Source organism: Pelophylax lessonae, assembly GCF_965119305.1.
Source record: "Pelophylax lessonae genome assembly, chromosome: 6".
Lineage (NCBI taxonomy): Eukaryota > Metazoa > Chordata > Amphibia > Anura > Ranidae > Pelophylax > Pelophylax lessonae.
The window spans coordinates 330,825,746-330,845,293 of record NC_138773.1 but is presented as its reverse complement, the minus strand read 5'-3'; the positions used below and the strand labels follow the sequence as shown (position 1 = coordinate 330,845,293).

The 19,548-nt window shown below is 45.0% G+C and overlaps 2 protein-coding genes across 2 annotated transcripts in view; both read left to right on the top strand.

Annotated features, from left to right (window-relative positions):
* The window catches only part of LOC309558766 (protein mono-ADP-ribosyltransferase PARP14-like), a 343,037-nt gene that overhangs the window by 58,301 nt on the left and 265,188 nt on the right, over positions 1 to 19,548 (top strand). The window lies entirely within an intron of this gene.
* LOC309557749 (protein mono-ADP-ribosyltransferase PARP14-like) overlaps positions 1 to 19,548 on the top strand; it is a gene marked incomplete at its 5' end in the record, with an annotated part of 85,156 nt that overhangs the window by 37,131 nt on the left and 28,477 nt on the right. The window contains 2 exons of the mRNA XM_082260517.1: positions 3,013 to 3,162; positions 8,449 to 8,511. Coding sequence (XP_082116643.1) covers positions 3,013 to 3,162; positions 8,449 to 8,511 — 213 coding nt within the window. The remainder of the gene's footprint in view (positions 1 to 3,012; positions 3,163 to 8,448; positions 8,512 to 19,548) is intronic.

The following is a 19,548-nucleotide window of genomic DNA, read 5'->3' as shown; positions in this document are numbered from 1 at the left end:
GGGGGGTCAGGATTAAAAGTAACATACATACACACATACATATACACATATACATATGAACACACACATAGAGACACATGTATATATGCACACAGACAGACAAAACTGCAGCAGGCGTGCAAGTGAAATTAAAAGATAAAAAAATCTGTACAAAGAATACAATATTAAAATAAAGTACTGGTATCATTACTGGTATAATATAGTAATACAGTAATTAAAACAAACATCTTTATCTTTTTTTTTTTTTTTTATATATCTACATATATTTAAATTATATATATATATATATATATATATATATATATATATATATATTACATTTACAAAGCAATCATCAAGGTGATCCTGTGTACTAAGAAAGCAGAATGAAAACAGCTGAGAGGAACACTGTTTAAGGGTAGGTCAAAAATCCCAAGCAGTACATTTATTAAGTAGGTTAAAATATAAAAAAAAAAGTTATGCTACATAATCCTGTGTACTCACAGAGTTGACATGCATGCACAGAAGATCCTCCTTCCTGGTTTCTCTCCGATCGCGCCAGCCAGCGTCTCCCGACTCTAATATCCAGCAAGCCCTTGATTGTGCGCCTGACCCGCCCATAGCAACCGACGACGTCATCGGTTGGCAGGACGCGAGTCTGGAGGCCCGCACAGCTTACCGACTGCCTGTGGCAGCGGAAAGCGAGTATCAGACAGCGAACCTGCACCGCTGTAATAACTGACCAGCCAGCAGACCAGCCAGCAATCATTACAGTAAAGAACAGTTTACTTATTAATGCATAGGTTGGGGGTAATTTTGCCGCGGCACACCTGGGGACCCTTCACGACACACCAGTGTGCCGCGGCACACTGGTTGAGAAACCCTGGTATAAACACAGAACACCTTATTATTCAGACAATAGAAGAAGACCCCAGTAGCAGACTGCCCATCTTCTAGATTGAAGTACATGGGATCCACATCTAAGCAATGCTTTGATTATTCAGAAGTCACAGACTTCCTGGCAACAGTTTACAATAGTCTATGAGGCAAAGCTCATACAATGCCCTATCATTCTGATACAGTGGAATTATTGTATCATAGATTTCTTGAGGGATAATGTGGATAAATATTACTGTCCCATTTGAAGTAATCAAAACCTTATTCTCGGTGTCCATTAAGTAGTTGTCTATCATTTTTTCTGTCACCCTGCACCCCTAATAGACACAGGGTGACGTACACATAAGAGGGGCCTAGGGTCCCAGAGTCTGTGTGTCTTGGGGAGACATGGACTTGAATCCAAAGTTAACATTACTCCAAGGGTCCCCCCCCCAGCATACACCTCACAAAGAGCAGTGTTCCCTTAAATGCCAGGGCCCATAGTCAGTAGACAAGAGGCTAGCCTGCAGTCCCCTCCAAAAAGCCCCTGTCCTGAGTGGGTTTGTCACATTGTCCATCTGTACTGTGAAGCGCCATCCAATCAACTTTGCTGCATTTGGCTGAATCTGGGCTGACAGTATATCCCTAAACATTGCAGAATTAATCTGGCTGTCACATCATCAATAGCCACCAATGACCCAGTGCCACTGGAAGCCATGCATTCCAATGCCATCACACTGCCTCCACCATGTTTTACAGATGACGTTGTGTGCTTTGGATCATGAACTGTTACAAGCCTTCTCCACACTTTTTTCTTCCCGTAATTTCGGTACAGAATAATCTTAGTTTCATCCGTCCAAAGAATGCTTTTCCAGAACTGGTCTGGCTTTTTTTAGATGTTTTTTTTGGCAAAGTCTAATCTGGCTTTTCTATTCTTCAGGCTTATGAATGGTTTGTACCTTGTGGTAAACCCTCTGTATTTGCTCTAGTGAAGTCTTCTCTTGATTGTAGACTTTGACAATGATACGCCTCCTCCTGGAGAGCGTCCTTCACTAGTCTGGATGTTGTGAATGGGTTTTTCTTTACCATAGAGGGGATCCTGCGATCATCCACCACTGTTGTCTTTCGTGGACCTCCAGGCCTTTTTATGTTGCTGAGCTCACCAGTGCGTTCTTCTTTCCTCGGAATGGACCAAACTGTTGATTTGGCCACTCCTAATGTTGCGATCTCTCTGATGCATTTGTTTTGTTTTTGAAGCCTTACAATGGCCTCTTTCACTTGCATGGAGAGCTCCTTTAAACGCATGATGGAGGCTCACAGCAATAGATTCCAAATGCAAATACCACAGTTAGAATGAACTCCAGACCTTTTTTCTGCTTAATTGATGAAGAAATAACGAAGGAGTAGCCCACACCTGGCCATGAAACCACTTTTGATTCAATTGTCCAAATACTTTTCTTAAGAGCTGTAATTCCAAAACCCTTCCTCCGATTTGGATGTACATACCCTCAAATTAAATCCAGGAGTGTGCACTTTCAGCCCATATCCATGATATAACTATAGCTTGAATATGTTTTGATAAATACCTTAAAAAATCTAAATTTGTACCTGTGTCAAAATATATATGGACCTAACTGTATATTAAATTTGTCCAGGATGCAAGATGAGGTAAATGTTGAGATCAGAGCAGGCATCTATGGAGGATGATAACAGAGGGCAGGAGATTGCACATGGCTGATAGTGGAGGATGATAGTGGAAATGAGTATTGATGGAAAAAGATGATGACAAAGGAGAAGAAAGTAGGGATGAAGGATGGAAGAGGAGAAGGAGGAGGATGACAGAAGGGAGGACAGTGGGGATGGATTAAAGACAAGGGGTTGAAATTATAGCAAAGGAGAGAAGAGTGGGTGGGAAGAGGAGGAGGTGGATGATGATAGAGATGAGGACAGTGAGAATGGATGGAAGAGAATTCTATACAGGATGATCCATTATCTCGGTGTGTCTCTGATTCTGGATGCTGAACTTTCTGCAGTTGCCAGGCCATAATATTGTTAATTTCTATCTTTCCATACACAGGTGGTCATCGGTGGCAGGAACACGGCTTTCTTTTATCTCCTACTCTGCTTATTAGAATCCCTTTCCTCTCTGTCTTGCAGCATTCTTCGGGACGGTGACAAACCCGTCACTTGGGGTTCATGAAATGAAGATTGGATCTGTTACTTATCAGGTGAAGACTGGCGATATAATAAAAGAGGATACCCAAGTCATTGTAAATTCTTCCAATCAAGACTTCACTCTGTGCTCAGGTAATTCATTCTGATTAGCAAAATCCGAATATCAGATTATACACCGATCAGCCATAACTTTATGACCACCCACCCAATACTGGGTAGGTCCCCCTTTTGCTGCCAAAACAGCCCTGACCAGTTGAGGCATGGACACCACTAGACCTCTGACGGTATGCTGTGGTATGTGGCACCAAGTTGTCCTTTAGGTCCTATAGGTTGCAAGGTTGGGCCTCCATGAATAAGACTTCCCATAGTGCATGCTGGTGCCATCTCTTACCCACGTAAGTGACGCACACGCACCCAGCCATCCACATGATGTAAAAGATTTATCAGATCAGGGCACCTTCTTCCAGTGCTCCATGCTCCAGTTCTGATGCTTACATGCCCATCGTAGGCGTTTATAGCTGTGGACATGGGGCAGCATGGGTCTAGCCATGGCTGCTGTGAGCAGGGGTGATGCTGTTCCCTCTCTAGGACTGTTCGGCTACTCTTTTCAAGGGGGTTTGACCCAGCTTGGACACTTTTTTGGTGTCTGGCCCTGGGTCCACCCTATACCTTCAGCTCCCGGTTGGAACCATCCCTATGAATTTCGCTCCATAACATTGGGATCCTGCCGCTTACACATTTCGATTATTTTATCTATGATATTTTTCATTTATGAGTTTGCCAACATTGACATTAAATAAAAAAATCATATCTGTACAGTCTCCTGAAGAAGTCGGTGTTGCCCCATGAAACACGTAGAGGGCTTGAAAACTTTACATCTTCATGAATGGAGCATTGTTTCATTTTAAATAATCATGATCGATACATTTGTGCTAATATGTCTAATATGTGGGTATTAATGACATGACTATGAGCTATATCAATGTTACATATTTTTTGTTAGTCTGTTTTAATATGTTGTAATAAATGTTGTTCTTTTTTATATACACTGTTGAATTTTTCTTATGCACCATTTATAAAAGTCCCATGGGCTACAATCTTTTTGGTTGTTTCGTCTAGCTGTTATAATTTAGTCCTTATCAAAGTTGCTCAAATCCTTTTGCTTGCCCATTTTCCTTTTTTTTTTCCCACACATCAACTTCAGGGACAACATGTTCATTCATTTGCTGCCTTTTAAATCCCACCCATTTGTGATAAAATAATCATTATTATTCACTTTACTTGTCTGTGGTCTTGAAGTTATGGCTGATCGATGTAGATTGCAGAAATCCAGAAAAATCTCTGATGTTCAGAGTCCTAGATAGAACATTAGAGAGGTGGGGGGAGGGTTGTACAGATAATACCATGCTAACAATGATCCATAGCATAAAATACTACAACCTTGTCTGATGAGAGAAGTGTGAATGGAGTATATGAAGGCTGTAGAGGTGATCAGGGTGTGGAGGGGAATCCCAGAGAAGTTCTGGGTGGAGGAGAGTGAGGATGTGACTGGAGGAGGAGGGAAGGTCATGTGAGGTTGTATCTGGAGACTGGTGGGGGAATGTCCAGGGACATCATATTGTGAAGGGCTTTGTAGGAGTTAGAGATGGAATGACTTGTAGATAAAGGAATATGAATTTTGGTGGCCCAGCTCTAAATTGAATTGACATAGGGCTCAATTCACAAATCTAACACACCAGGATAAAGGATACTTATTTTCAAAGAGCTATTTTCAGTTGAATCTAGATGTGCAGAATGGAAACATTTGTTTAGTTTCGCTTCGGATAGATTTGTTATGTTACTAATTTTGTTTCCCTTATTCATTTCAGAATTAGTTCAGTTTTGTTCCATTTATTAATTTCCTAGCAAATTCCAAATTTCCAGAACAATTCAAATTCAAAATAATAGCTGGTTGCTAAGGAGCCGGTGGGAAAGCCGGCCACCGCGTCTTTAACAACCGATGACTCATCACCTGACAGCGGGTTTCCCCAATGACAGCTGAATGTAAACAGAATTCCTGGCAAATAAAAATTCTGAAAAAAAAACAGTGTGGGGCCCCCCTCCCCAATCCATACCAGGCTCTTCGGGGCCTTTATATAAAATGTATTTTTTCGTTTGGGTCGGCATTTTTATATTTTTCATTTTAATGACTTGTGAAAAACTGGTGTTGTTTTTATTAACCATTTGGGCACTTTTTTGTGAAAGAGTAGGGGTTTACATGGGGGGGGGGGGGGGTTTGAATCAGGGGGGGTCTCTTGTTAAAGGGGGTTCCCAGATTCTGATAAGTCACTCCCCCCACAGCCAGGCCAGGGTTGTGGGGAAGAGGCCCTTGTCTCCATCAACATGGGGACAAGGTGCCTTTGAGGGGGGGCAGAGCCAAAGCAACCCCCCCATGTTGAGGAGAAGAAAGGCTTTTACTAATGTCATTTCCATTTCAATGGGGGGACGTATCATTGCAATATCTGGGAGTACAGATTACGGCCGATCCGTTGGATTTGTATAGAAAAGAAGATATCCCATTGGTGAGTGAAAATTAAAACGTATTTGCGAAGTTGGCAGAACTTGACTATAACATGGTTTGGCAGATGTAGTGTACTCAAAATGAACGTGCCTCCCCGGATTTTGTATATTATGCAGACTATCCCGGTCTCTGTGCCATTTGTTTTCTTTCGGCTAATTAAGAGTCTATTCCGCTCATTTATTTGGGCAAAGAAATCCCCAAGGATTGGAGTGCAGACTTTGTTTTTGCCGAAGGCAAGAGGCGGGATAGGTCTGCCGGATATTCTCAGCTATTATAGGGCGATCCACATGGTAAGAGTAGTGGACTGGCATGGCAACCAGGGCACTAAAAGGTGGGTAGAGTTGGAGATTTGGGGAATATGGCCAGCCGACCCCACCGGCTCCTTGGTCAGTCTTTTCTCCTAAAGACAATATTTTAGAGTATCCAACAATAGGGGTAACACTAAGAGAAACTAAAAGAATTCAAGCTCATTCAAAGGTAGCGCCTTCCCCGTCTCCGATGACACCCATACTGGGTAACCCTGAATTCCCCCCGGGTTGTACCAATGCCAAAATACGAAACTTAGTACAACAGGGTAAAGTTTGTCTACTCGACATATGGCGCCCACCTTCATTTGAGGAAATTAGGGAGTGGTCGGGGGGTCTACTAGACCACCTGAGCGCCTATCAGCTAGGTCATTTTATTCGGGCATTTCAGCGAAAAGGATATACTCCACGGGATCTGACCCCATTAGAAAAAATATGTTTATCAGGTGAATCACCAAAACATTTGATTTCAATGTTTTACGCAATGCTAATGGAGGAGATGGAAGTTCAACCACTACGGTTCCTTCGAAAATGGTAACAAGAGCTTAATATTAGTCTGTCTGAGGAACAAATTAACAGAATTCTGAATCTAGTACACAGGTCGTCGATGGAAAGCAAAATACAGGAATTGGGATATAAGATTCTTGTTAGATGGTATAGGGTCCCTTCAGTGCTGAAAAGAATGGATGCGACTCAGGCGGGGACATGTTGGCGCTGTGGACTGGCTGAGGGAACTATGATACACATTTTTTGGGAATGTGCGCTTCTACGGCCCTTTTGGCAGAAAGTGGCTTCAGTAATTAAACTATTAACTAATGTAGAAGTACAGGATAATCCTGCATTGTGCTTATTGCATCTGACTCCAATTTCAACCAAGAATTACAGGAAGACCTTGACCCTCCGTCTTCTCAATGCGGCCAAGGCGTGTATACCTATCTTTTGGAAACAAAATGTTTCACCACCAAATAGTTTGTGGATCTCAAAAGTAAATGAGATACACAAAATGGAATTGCTTACTGCTGCATTGAGTAACACGGAAGAGGTGGTCAGGGAACGCTGGAGGCCCTGGGTTCATTTCCTGGGCACCGACCCCCTCTCTAGTGGAGTCTAAAAAGTTGAGGTGAGGTGCCTAGTTCTGTCAAGAGGGGGCAATAAGGGAAAATGGCATAGGCCTTTAATACGTCAGGTATAATAAGTCAAACTGGGGGCAAAAAGTATAGAAAGCCAGAGTGATAATGTATTACGATATGGCGATGCTACAGAGACTGGGAATTAGTTTATTCTTATATGGTAGTGGTCTCCTGATGGTGAGCATCCCCCACGGAAAAGTGCCTGGTGAGGGATATAGGGGCTCAGGTTGGCCAATAATTACCCACTGATAATCCCCGGCCCTCACGACGATGCTATGGAGTGTCTTGAACATGATATATCGTGTTCTAGACTGGCATATATCTGGTGTTTTTATTTGCTTTTTGGAAACAAATTGTTCCACCACTAAACAGCTTATGGATATCAAAACTAAACGAGTTACCCAGGACGGAAGTGCTCAATGCCGTATTGAGCAATATGAAAGAGGTGGTTAGGAAACGTCAGAGGCCTTGGGTCTATTTTTTGGGTAGCGACCCCCTCTATGGCGGAGTCTGAGGGCTGGGGTGAGGTGTTTAATTTTGTTAATTGGGGGCCTGATAAGTATTTGGGTAATAAAGAATAAATGGTATAGGCCTTCAAATGTTACGTATAGCGGGTTAAATAAGGGGCCAAAACCTTGGAAAGGTAAGGTGATAATGTATTTATGACATGGGGATGCTACAGAATCTGGGAACGAGTTTCTCTCTGAATGGTTGTGATCCTCTGATGGGGAGCGTATTCCATGGAAAAGATCCTGGAGAGAGACCTTGGGGTACAGTTTTGTTAACAGTTGCCCACTGACAATCCCCGGCCCTCACGATGATGCTATGGAGTGTATTGAACACGACATCTTATATTTTAGAATGGCACTTATTTCATGATGTAGTTTAACTCAAATTGATTTACAATGGATTTTTGTTTGTGACAGATCTGTATTTTCGTGTTTTTTTTATGTCCTTTTCCCCCCCTATTTAGACCCCCTCTGAAACACACTGGATGCGGTGTTTCCTTTTTTTTTTTTTTTTTTTTTCCGAGTGATATGTTGACACGATGATTAAATGAAAAGGGGAAGTGCGGGTCGCATTTTCCCCCTCATCACATTTTTTTTTTTTTCTCTCTCTCTTCCCTTTCACATTTTTTCACTATCAAGGACGATTGCTTTGTATAGTGTTTTGTTTTATTTCACTTCACAGACTGGGGGTCATGGGGGAATTTATGTAAATACGTATTTTGTTTTTTCGTTTTTTTTCTTTGTGGTGTGAGATTATATATGTATGTTGATAAAAATTAATAAAAGATTTGAAAATTAAAAAAAAATCCAATAAGATTTAAAATTTACAGTCTCATAGATAAATAAGGATACATAACTTTGTGTTGAAGCTCTGTGAATTCAGCCTCATTGTGTTTTTATATTTTTATTTGTAGGAATTTCAAAAGCGATTCTGGATGCGGCTGGACCGTCCGTTGTATCATCTGCTGCGGCTCTGGGTAACGCTCTGCACTGGACTATCATTGTTTTATTCTTTTTTTTTGCTTTTGTGCAAGAATAGACAATGCACCAACACAATTTGGCAGATGTGGGGAATATATGGAGGGAAATGGGCTTCAACCATTAGAGTACAGTATTACTATTGATGGACGCTCAGCAGGTGCCAGTAAGGGTCATGCCGTGTACATCTTTAAATATCTGTGTAAGTTCTCATTAACCCATGTTATGATAAACAGTGCCTTGAAAAAGTATTCACACTCCTTGAAATTTCCCACATTTTGTCATGGTACAACTAAAAACTTAAATGTATTTTATTGGGATTTTATTTGATAGACCGACACAAAGTGGCCATAATTGTGAAGTGGAATGAAAATGATAAATGATACAAATAAATCTGTGAAAAGTGGGGCTGCATTTGTATTCATCCCCTTTACCCTGATACCCCTAACGAAAATCTAGTGGAACCAATTGCCTTCAGAAATCACCTAATTAGTAAATAGAGTCCACCTGTGTGTTATGTAATCTCAGTATAAATACAGCTGTTCTGTGAAACCCTCAGAGGTTAGTTAGAGAATCTTAGTGAATAAACAGCATCATGAAGGCCAAGGAACACACCAGACAGGTCAGGGATAAAGTTGTGGAGAAGTGTAAAGCAGGGTTAGGTTATAAAAAAAAATCTCCCAAGCTTTGACCATCTCACGGAGCACTGTTCAATCCATCATGGGAAAATGGAAAGCGTATGGCACAACTGCAACCCTACCAAGACATGGCCGTCCACCTAAACTGACCGGCCGGGCCTCTACCAAGACATGGCCGTCCACCTAAACTGACCGGCCGGGCCCCTACCAAGACATGGCCGTCCACCTAAACTGACCGGCCGGGCCTCTACCAAGACATGGCCGTCCACCTAAACTGAGGTGTGAGGGCAAGGAAAGCATTCATCAGTGAAGCAGCCAAGAGGCCCATGGGAACTCTGGAGGAGCTGCAGAGATCCACAGCTCAGGTGGGAGAATCTGTCCACAGGACAACTATTAGTCGTGCGCTCCACAAATCTGCCCTTTATGGAAGAGTGAGAAGAAGAAAGCCATTGGTGGAAGAAAGCCATAAGAAGTCCTGTTTGCAGTTTGGGAGAAGCCATGTGGGGGACACAGCAAACATGTGGAAGAAGGAGCTCTGCTCAGAAGAGACCAAAACTCAACTTTTTGGTCTAAAAGTAAAACGCTATGTGTGGGGGAAAACTAACACTGCACATCACCCTGAACACACCATCCCCACTGTGAAACATGGTGGTGGCAGCATCATGGTGTGGGGATGCTTTTCTTCAGCAGGGACAGGGAAGCTGGTCGGAGTTGATGGGAAGATGGACGGAGCCAAATACAGGACAATCTTAGAAGAAAAGACTTGAGACTGGGGCGGAGGTTCACCTTCCAGCAGGACAACGACCCGGAACATCCAGCCAGAGCTCCAATGGAATGGTTTACATCAAAGCATATTCATGTGTTAGAATGTCACAGTCCAGACCTAAATCACATTGAGAATCTGTGGCAAGACTTGAAAATTGCTGTTCACAGACGCTCTCCATCCAATCTGACAGAGCTTGAGATATTCTGCAAAGAAGAATGGGCAGAAATGTCCTCTTTAGATGTGCAAAGCTGGTAGAGACATCCCCAAAAAGACTTGCAGCTGTAATTGCAGGGAAAGGCGGTTCTACAAAGTATTGACTCCGGGGGGGATACAAATGCAGCCACACTTTTCACAGATTAATTTGTATCATTTATAATTTTCCTTCCACTTCACAATAATGTGCCTTTTTGTGTTGGTCTGTGACGGGAGTCACTTTGGTTGGGGGGGCCCGTGGAACCCAGCTTACCTTAGAGAGGTTGGGAAATCCCTCTCTCAGCTCCCTAGGCTCCTCTTATGTGTAAGTCACCCTGTGTCTATTAGGGGCACATGGTGACCAAGAAAATGATGGACAGCTACTTAAGGGACACTGAGAATATGGTTTCTGAAGACGTCTAGCCAATGACGAAATGCGTTAGGTGGAACTTAGTGGAACGCAAGCCGGAAGTACCGCTCTCCACTCGGAGCCCTCGTGTATGACGGTGTTTTGTGCATGTTTGATGGATTTTAGTCACGTTTTAGCACTATTTTTGGACTTTTTTATCACGCTTTGATGTTCCCTGTTTTATACAGTTGACTTCACACTAACTTTTATACTGAATTATTTGGGACTGCATGTATTTGGAGTGACTGGGGGTGTGCAATAAATCTACTATTTATACAGGACTGCACTATCCGGGTTTTTATTCCTTTTTACCCTATGGCTGGAGGTGACCCGAATTAGGAGGACCACAGTACTATCTGAACCCGTTGGGATCGTACCCCCTCGGAGAGGGCTGGTAGTGGAAGTGGTATTATAGAGGGATATCCTTTTCGCCAGGAGGGACGCACCCATATCTGGAGACTGTCTCCAAGGCACGGTTGGTCTTAATGGGCATATAGGACCCACGTTTTCTGGTGAGTTTGCAATTTACTTATTCTTCACGGTGAAGGGCCACTTGGGAGAAAGAAAAGGAGCACTGGCACTTTATCCATATATATATATATATAATTTTTCACAACACTATTTTTTTTGGACTGTTTATTACTTGGAAATCACAACTTTTTTGGAAGCCATCATTATGTGAACTTTTTTATATGATTTAATATACTCTTGTATTCTGATTGATTGTTTATATATATCACCACTAGGGTTGAGTGAACACGGACTGTATTATTCGTGTTCGTACCGAATAATTGGATTTTTGTTACCCGAACACGGACACGAACACTTTACTGTATATTCGGGTAAAAATCCGTGTTCGCTCGTTTTATTTCCGGGTTTTGCATGCTTTGGCGCGCTTTTCATGGTGGGCTTTCAACAGCCAATCAACAAGCGTTTAACTGGTGTGCCTAAGCCATCCCAGCCATGCCTGCAAATGTATCAGTAGCTCTGATTGGCTGTCTGAAGCATGTGACCAAGTCTTTATAAGTTCGAGGCAGCGCCGCTGCGGCGTCATTCTGCTGTTTAGATCAGGGAGAGAGCACACATCAATGTGCTGCCTGCTGATTAGGGACAGACAGGAAAAAAAAAACATTTGTGTCCGGATAGAATTGAGGGACAGGTCGGAGTGTGTTAGGCAGTGCGAGTTGTAGGCATTTTAGGGAGAGAGTCTGCTGATTTTTTAGGGACAGTGCGTTCTACAAACTACAATCGACATTGCTGTGTGGGGTGGGGTTTGCAGTCCCGATCTACGGTCTTATCAATCCTATTAGGGACAGAGTCTGCTGATTTTTAGGGACAGTGTGTTCTACAAACTACAATCGACATTGCTGTGTGTGGGGTGGGGTTTGCAGTCCCGATCTACGATCTTATCAATCCTGTTAGGGACAGAGTCTGCTGATTTTTAGGGACAGTGTGTTCTACAAACTACAATCGATAGGCAGGTGTCAGTGGTCCACATCCATTTTGCTGTGTGTGGGCTGCAGTGAACACAATCTTTTTGGGGTGCAGTGAACACAATCTTTTTGGGGTGCAGTGAACACAATCTTTTTGGGGTACAGTGAACACAATCTTTTTGGGGTGCAGTGAACACAATCTTTTTGGGGTGCAGTGAACACAATCTTTTTTGCCCACTGAGGAGGAGGGAGAAAAGTATTTTTCTATCAGGCACTGTGTGCAGCATTTTTCCTTCAGCTGTGCTGTGCTGAGTGACTGATCATACACTGCTGTGTTCAGTTCAAATGTGCTAATATTGAGTGGTTTCAAAAATCATACACTTTTTTTCTATTCCACTATTCAATATACAGCCTTGGGTTAAAAAAAATTAAATTGTGGCCTGCAGCAGAGCTGAATGATATTTGGGGTTTTTGGGGTTCATCTCATACTTCTGAAGATTTGAGGGTGCTGCCTGTTCCAAACTCCCCCCTACTTCTCATCCTGCCTTTTAGGGGTGCAAACAATAGTAATTGGGGCCTAGTGTGGTGGTGTACGTGTGAGATACATACACTTTTTTTGATCATATTTCCTATTCCGCTTTTCAATAAAAACCTTTGGGGATCAATTAAATTGCGGGATAGTCTGTGTTGGTACGTGTGAAATCCACCTTTGCAAGTTTTTGGGGTTCATCTCATACTTCTGAAGATTTGAGGGTGCTGCCTGTTCCAAACTCCTCCTACTCCTCATCCTGCCTTTAGGGGTACAAACAATAGTAATTAGGGCCTAGTGTGGTTTTCTACGTGTGAGATACATACACTTTTTTTGATCATATTTCCTATTCCGCTATTCAATAAAAACCTTTGGGGATCAATTAAATTGCGGGATAGTCTGTGTTGGTACGTGTGAGATCCACCTTTGCAAGTTTTTGGGGTTCATCTCATACTTCTGAAGATTTGAGGGTGCTGCCTGTTCCATACTCCTCCTACTCCTCATCCAGCCTTTTAGGGGTACAAACAATAGTAATTGGGGCCTAGTGTGGTTGTGTACGTGTGATATACATACACTTTTTTTGATCATATTTTCTATTCCGCTATTTAATCAAAACCTTTGGGGATCAGTTAAATTGTGGGATAGTCTGTGTTGGTACGTGTGAGATCCACCTTTGCAAGTTTTTGGGGTTCATCTCATACTTCTGAAGATTTGAGGGTGCTGCCTGTTCCATACTCCTCCTACTCCTCATCCATCCTTTTAGGGGTACAAACAATAGTAATTGGGGCCTAGTGTGGTTGTGTACGTGTGATATACATACACTTTTTTTGATCATATTTTCTATTCCGCTATTTAATAAAAACCTTTGGGGATCAATTAAATTGCGGGATAGTCTGTGTTGGTACGTGTGAGATCCACCTTTGCAAGTTTTTGGGGTTCATCTCATACTTCTGAAGATTTGAGGGTGCTGCCTGTTCCATACTCCTCCTACTCCTCATCCTGCCTTTAGGGGTACAAACAATAGTAATTGGGGCCTAGTGTGCTTCTGTACGTGTGAGATACATACACTTTTTTTTATCATATTTCCTATTCCGCTTTTCAATAAAAACCTTTGGGGATCAATTAAATTGCGGGATAGTCTGTGTTGGTACGTGTGAAATCCACCTTTGCAAGTTTTTGGGGTTCATCTCATACTTCTGAAAATTTGAGGGTGCTGCCTGTTCCAAACTCCTCCTACTCCTCATCCTGCCTTTAGGGGTACAAACAATAGTAATTGGGGCCTAGTGTGGTTGTGTACGTGTGATATACATACACTTTTTTTTTTATCATATTTTCTATTCCGCTATTTAATCAAAACCTTTGGGTATAAACAATTAAATTGCGTGATAGTCTGTGTCGGTACGTGTGAGATACACCTTTCCAATTTTTGGGGCGCATCTCATACTGCCGAGGATTTGAGGGTGCTTCAGTCTGCCTCCTGCCTGTTCCGAACTCCTCCTACTCCTCATCCTGCCTTTAGGGTAGAAAAAATTGTAATCGGGGCCTAGTTTGTGTTTGTACGTGTGAGATACACCGTTTTGTAAAATTTGTCCTATTCCGCTATTCAATATACACCCTGTTTGAGTGTAAAAAATTAAATTGTGGGATAGTCTGTATCGGTACATGTGAAATACACCTTTTTAAATTTGTTTGGCGCATCTCCTTCTACCGCCGAGGATTGCAGGGCGCTTCAGTTTGCCTCCTGTTCCCAACTCCTCCTACTCCTCTTCCTCATCCTGCCTTTAGGGTACAAAAAATTGTAATCGGCGGGGCCTAGTCTGTGTTTGTACGTGTGAGATACACCGTATTATAAAATTTTTCCTATTCCGCTATTCAATATACACCCTTTTGGAGTGTAAAAAATTAAATTACGGCATAGTCTGTATCGGTACGTGTGAGATACACCTTTTAAATTAGTTTGGCGCATCTCCTTCCCCCGCCAAGGATTGCAGGGCGCTTGTTTGCCTCCTGTTCCCAACTCCTCCTACTCCTCCTTCTCATCCTCCCTTTAGGGTACAAAAAAATTTAATCGGGCCTAGTCTGTGTTTGTACGTGTGAGATACACCATTTTTTATGCTATTCCGCTATTCAATATACCCCCTTTTGGGGTAAAAAACATTAAATTGCGGCATAGTTTGCATATTTGACTGTGAGATACACCCGTGCGATACTGTTGTTGTTTTGTTCCGCTATTCAATAAACACCTTTATAGGGCAAGATCTTAAATTACAGAATTATGAGGAGACCGTCAAATAGGGGCCGTGGCCTGGGTCGTGGTGCTGCTGGTAGAGCTCCTGTTGCAAGGAGAGGACGTGGTCGATCTGTGTCAGCTACACGCACAAGTGAAACACCTTCCTCAAGTGTGAGTAGGCGACAGAACCTGCATCAGTATTTGGTAGGGCATCATACGCCTCTAGAACTGATGAGGCCAGAACACAGAGAGGCAATAGTAGATTGGTTTGCTGCTGACAGTGCCTCCAGTTCCTTCACATTGTCTCCCACCCAGTCTACTGCAGAAAGGTCAGAGTTGGCACCTGCAGCCGATGTCCAACCGTCTTCCACCTCACCCCCTTGCAAATCAGGCAAGCAGTCTGAGCCCCAAGCCATACAGCAGTCTCTTCTTCTTTTTGAGGACTCTGTCAGCAGGGTTTCCCAGGGCCATCCACTTAGCCCTGCCCCAGAAGTGGAAGAGATTGAGTGCAGCGATGCCCAAACACTTATTTCTCAAGATGAGTACATGCAAGGACCATCGCAGCACGTCTCCGATGATGACGAAACGCAGGTGCCAGCTGCTGTGGCGTTCAGAATTGTGGAGACCGACAAGGAGGGCAGGGGTGAAGACTGGGTGGAAGATGATGTGGAGGATGATGAGGTCCTCGACCCCACATGGAATGAACGTCATGCAGGTGGCCTGAGTAGTTTGGAGGAAGAGGCGGTGGTCGCACAGAGCCACCAGCACAGCAGAAGAGGGAGCAGGGTGCAGAAGCTGAGCGGCCGTGCCCTAGACACTACGCCTGCTACTGCCCAACGCAGCAAGGGAACGAGCGCACCAAAGTCAGCTCAAAGGAGTTCTCTAGCGTGGAAGTTCTTTAGAAAATGTGCTAATGACAGGACACGAGTGGTTTGCACCCTGTGCAATCAGAGCCTGAAGCGAGGCATAAACCTTCTCAACCTGAGCACAACCTGCATGATCAGGCATCTAAGTGCAAAGCACGAGCTGCAGTGGAGTAGACACCTTCAAAACCAAGAAACGTCTCTGGCTCATCCTGCTTCCTCTTCTGCTGCAGTCTCGGCCGCTCCAGCCACATCTGTAGTGATACCGGCACCTGCCACCCCGCAAACAGAGGATCTGTCAGCAACACCACCACCTGGGTCACCAACCATCTCCACAATGTCCCGTGGAAGCGTTCAGCTTTCCATCTCCCAAACACTTGAGAGGAAGAGGAAGTACCCCCCTACCCACCCGCAATCCCTGGCCCTGAATGCCAGCATTTCAAAATTCTTGGCCTTTGAAATGCTGTCATTCCGTCTGGTGGAGACGCACAGTTTTAAAAACCTTATGTCGGTGGCTGTCCCACAGTACGTCGTGCCCAGCCGCCACTACTTTTCCAGGCAAGCAATCCCTTCCCTGCACAACCAAGTGGGGAAAAAAATCAGGTGTGCACTGCGCAACGCCATCTCTGGCAAGGTCCACCTAACTACCGATACGTGGACCAGTAAGCACGGTCAGGGGCGTTATATCTCCCTAACGGCACACTGGGTAAATGCAGTGGTGGATGGGCCTGGGGCGGATAGCAATTTGGCGCATGTCCTTCCACCACCAAGGATTGCAGGGCGCTTCAGTTTGCCTCCTGTTCCTAACTCCTCCTACACCGCTTCCTCATCCTCTACCGCCTCCTCATCCGGACAGCGTAACACCTTCACCACCAACTTCAGCACGGCCAGGGGTAAACGACAGCAGGCAGTTTTACAACTTGCCTGTTTGGGGGACAAACCACACACCGCGCAGGAGTTGTGGAGGAGCATGGAACAGCAGACAAATGAGTGGTTGCTGCCAGCGAGCCTCAAGCCCGGCCTGGTGGTGTGCGATAACGGGCGAAATCTCATAGCAGCTCTGGGCCTAGCCGGTTTGACGCACATCCCTTGCCTGGCGCATGTGCTGAATTTGGTGGTGCAGAGGTTCCTTAAAAACTACCCCGATATGTCAGAGCTGCTGCAGAAAGTGCAGGCCGTCTGTGTGCACTTTCGGCGTTCTCACCCTGCTGCTGCTCGCCTGTCAGCGCTGCAGTGTAACTTCGGCCTTCCCGCTCACCGCCTCATATGTGACGTGCCCACAAGGTGGAACTCCACCTTGCACATGCTGCAAAGACTGTGCGAGCAGCAGCAGGCCATAGTGGAGTTTCAGCTGCAGCACGCACGCGTGAGTCGCTCTGCGGAACAGCACCACTTCACCACCAATAACTGGGCCTCCATGCGAGACCTGTGTGCCTTGTTGCGCTGTTTTGAGTACTCCACCAACATGGCCAGTGCCGATGACGCCGTTCTCAGCTTAACTATCCCACTTCTATGCCTCCTTGAAAAAACAATTTGGTCGATGATGGAAGAGGATGTGGCACAGGATGAGGAGGAGGAGGAGGAGGATGAAGAGGTAACATTTCCAAGGCTTTCAGGGCAGTCATTCGCAAGGGGCTCCGAGGGTGGGTTCCTGCACACACAAACGCCAGGGACACAATTGTCCAGCAGGGGCACAGTTCTGGAGGATGAGGAGGAGGAGCTGGAGGAGGAGATGGAACCATGCAGGGTGGCACCCAGGCCAGCTCATGGCCATCACTGGTGCGTGGCTGGGGGGATACAGAGGACACGGACGATACATCTCCCACAGAGGACAGCCTTTCGTTGCCTCTGGGCAGCCTGGCACACATGAGCGATTACATGCTGCAGTGTCTCCACAATGACCGCCGAGTTGCCCACATTCTAACTTGTGCTGATTACTGGGTGGCCACGCTGCTGGATCCCCGTTACAAGGACAACGTACCGTCCTTAATTCACTCACTGGAGCGCAATCTTAAGATGCGCGAGTACAAGCACACGCTGGTAGACGCGATGCTGCTGGCATTCCCACCTGACAGCGGGGCCACAGTGGAAGCACAAGGCAGAGGAGGAGGAGGAGGAGGAAGAGGTCGCCAACGCAACCAGGGCACCGCCAGCACCTCAGAAGGCAGGGTTAGCATGGCCGAAATGTGGAAAAGCTTTGTCAGCACGCCACAACAAACAGCAGCACCAGCAGCTCATATGGAACGTCTTAGCAGGAGGCAGCATTTCACCAACATGGTGGAGCAGTATGTGTGCACACGCCTACATGTAGTGAATGACGGGTCTGCCCCCTTCAACTTCTGGGTCTCCAAATTGGGCACATGGCCTGAGCTTGCCCTTTACGCCTTGGAGGTGCTGGCGTGCACTGCAGCCAGTGTATTATCTGAACGGGTATTTAGCACGGCTGGGGGCGTTATAACAGAAAATGGCAGCCGCCTGTCCAGAGAGAATGTGGACAAGCTCACGTTCATTAAAATGAACCAGGCATGGATCCCACGGGACTTTTCCGTACCTTGTGCAGAATAGCGATGGATACCAACCTTACCCACCGATTGTTCCATTTTTGCTCTTCATCACTCTTTTGGGGTGTACCCTCATTTAAAATTTGTGAAAAGAAGCAGTGTTGGCTACCTCGTCCTCCTCAGGGCCAGATTAACGTAGGGGCTATTGGAGCTGCAGCTCCAGGCCCCTACCTTTATATAGGCCCCGGGTTGGCCATATTCACTGTTACCGCTCTTCTGTCACTTGTAAACACAGAAGTCTGGCTTCTATGCTCGCTTCCCCAGGCAGCTCCCTCAGAACCTCCCCACACAGCACGAAGGCCGGACAAGGAGGGACAGTTGCCGATGCATGGATGTGTTTATGGGCTTCAGAGACAGCATCCCATGTTGAATTAGGCATGCATGGCTGCACCCTTCCTCCTCTGGGTGCATGCCAAGGCACGGCCCTTAAAAATCCTCAGTACCAAGCCCATGATGCTCTTAATCCGGCCCTGGTCCTCCTCCACCGCCGCTTCCACCTACACCGCCCATAGGTGTGCGCAGCCTATTGCATTAGGGTGTGCACCCCAAAGTTTAAATACACATGCATGTGTTTGCCTACATGTACATGGCCCCGATACATTACTCTCCCTGCTGGCAAAGTGAAATAGAGCAGAGCAGGTCCGAGGGAGATCTTTCCCATCTCCTCACTGGCAAACAGAGCGATAATGCTAATGTGCCCTAGGTGATTAGGGTGTGCCCAGGTACACCCGGCACACCCTGTGCGCACGCCTATGACACCGCCACATCCACCGCCACCTCAACCTCCCTCCTACTCCATATGGGCCTCGTCCTTCAGAGATGAAGAACATTGTTTTATTTTTCTGTTTTTTTTTGTTGTTTTAAGTTATTTCCCTATCCACATTTGTTTGCAGAGCACTTGCCATGCTCTTAAATACGTTTTGCTGCCATTTGCAGCACTCTAGCCCTTTCCTTTGGTGTTTTAGAGCCATTTTAGTGCCTGAAAGTTCGGGTCCCCATTGACTTCAATGGGGTTCGGTGTCCGGGAAAAGTTCGGCAAAAGTCCGGGACACGGACCCGGACTTTTTTTTAAAGTTCGGCCGAACCCGCCGATCACGGACATCCAGGTGTCCGCTCAACTCTAATCACCACCTATTTATTTTCACAATATAATATAATTTTGTATTTATACTTTCTCACCCATTGGGTTTAGCAAGCGCTATAGGTAATCAATTAGTTTGATTACTTCATCTCTCCTCTTATGTGTAAGTCACCCTGTGTCTATTAGGGGCACATGGTGACCAAGAAAATGATGGAAAGCTACTTAAGGGACACTGAGAATATGGTTTGGATTACTTAAAATGGGAGAGTAATATTTATCAACAATATCCCTCAAGAAATATATGAAGATTTAATCCCACTTTGCACTGTGAGAC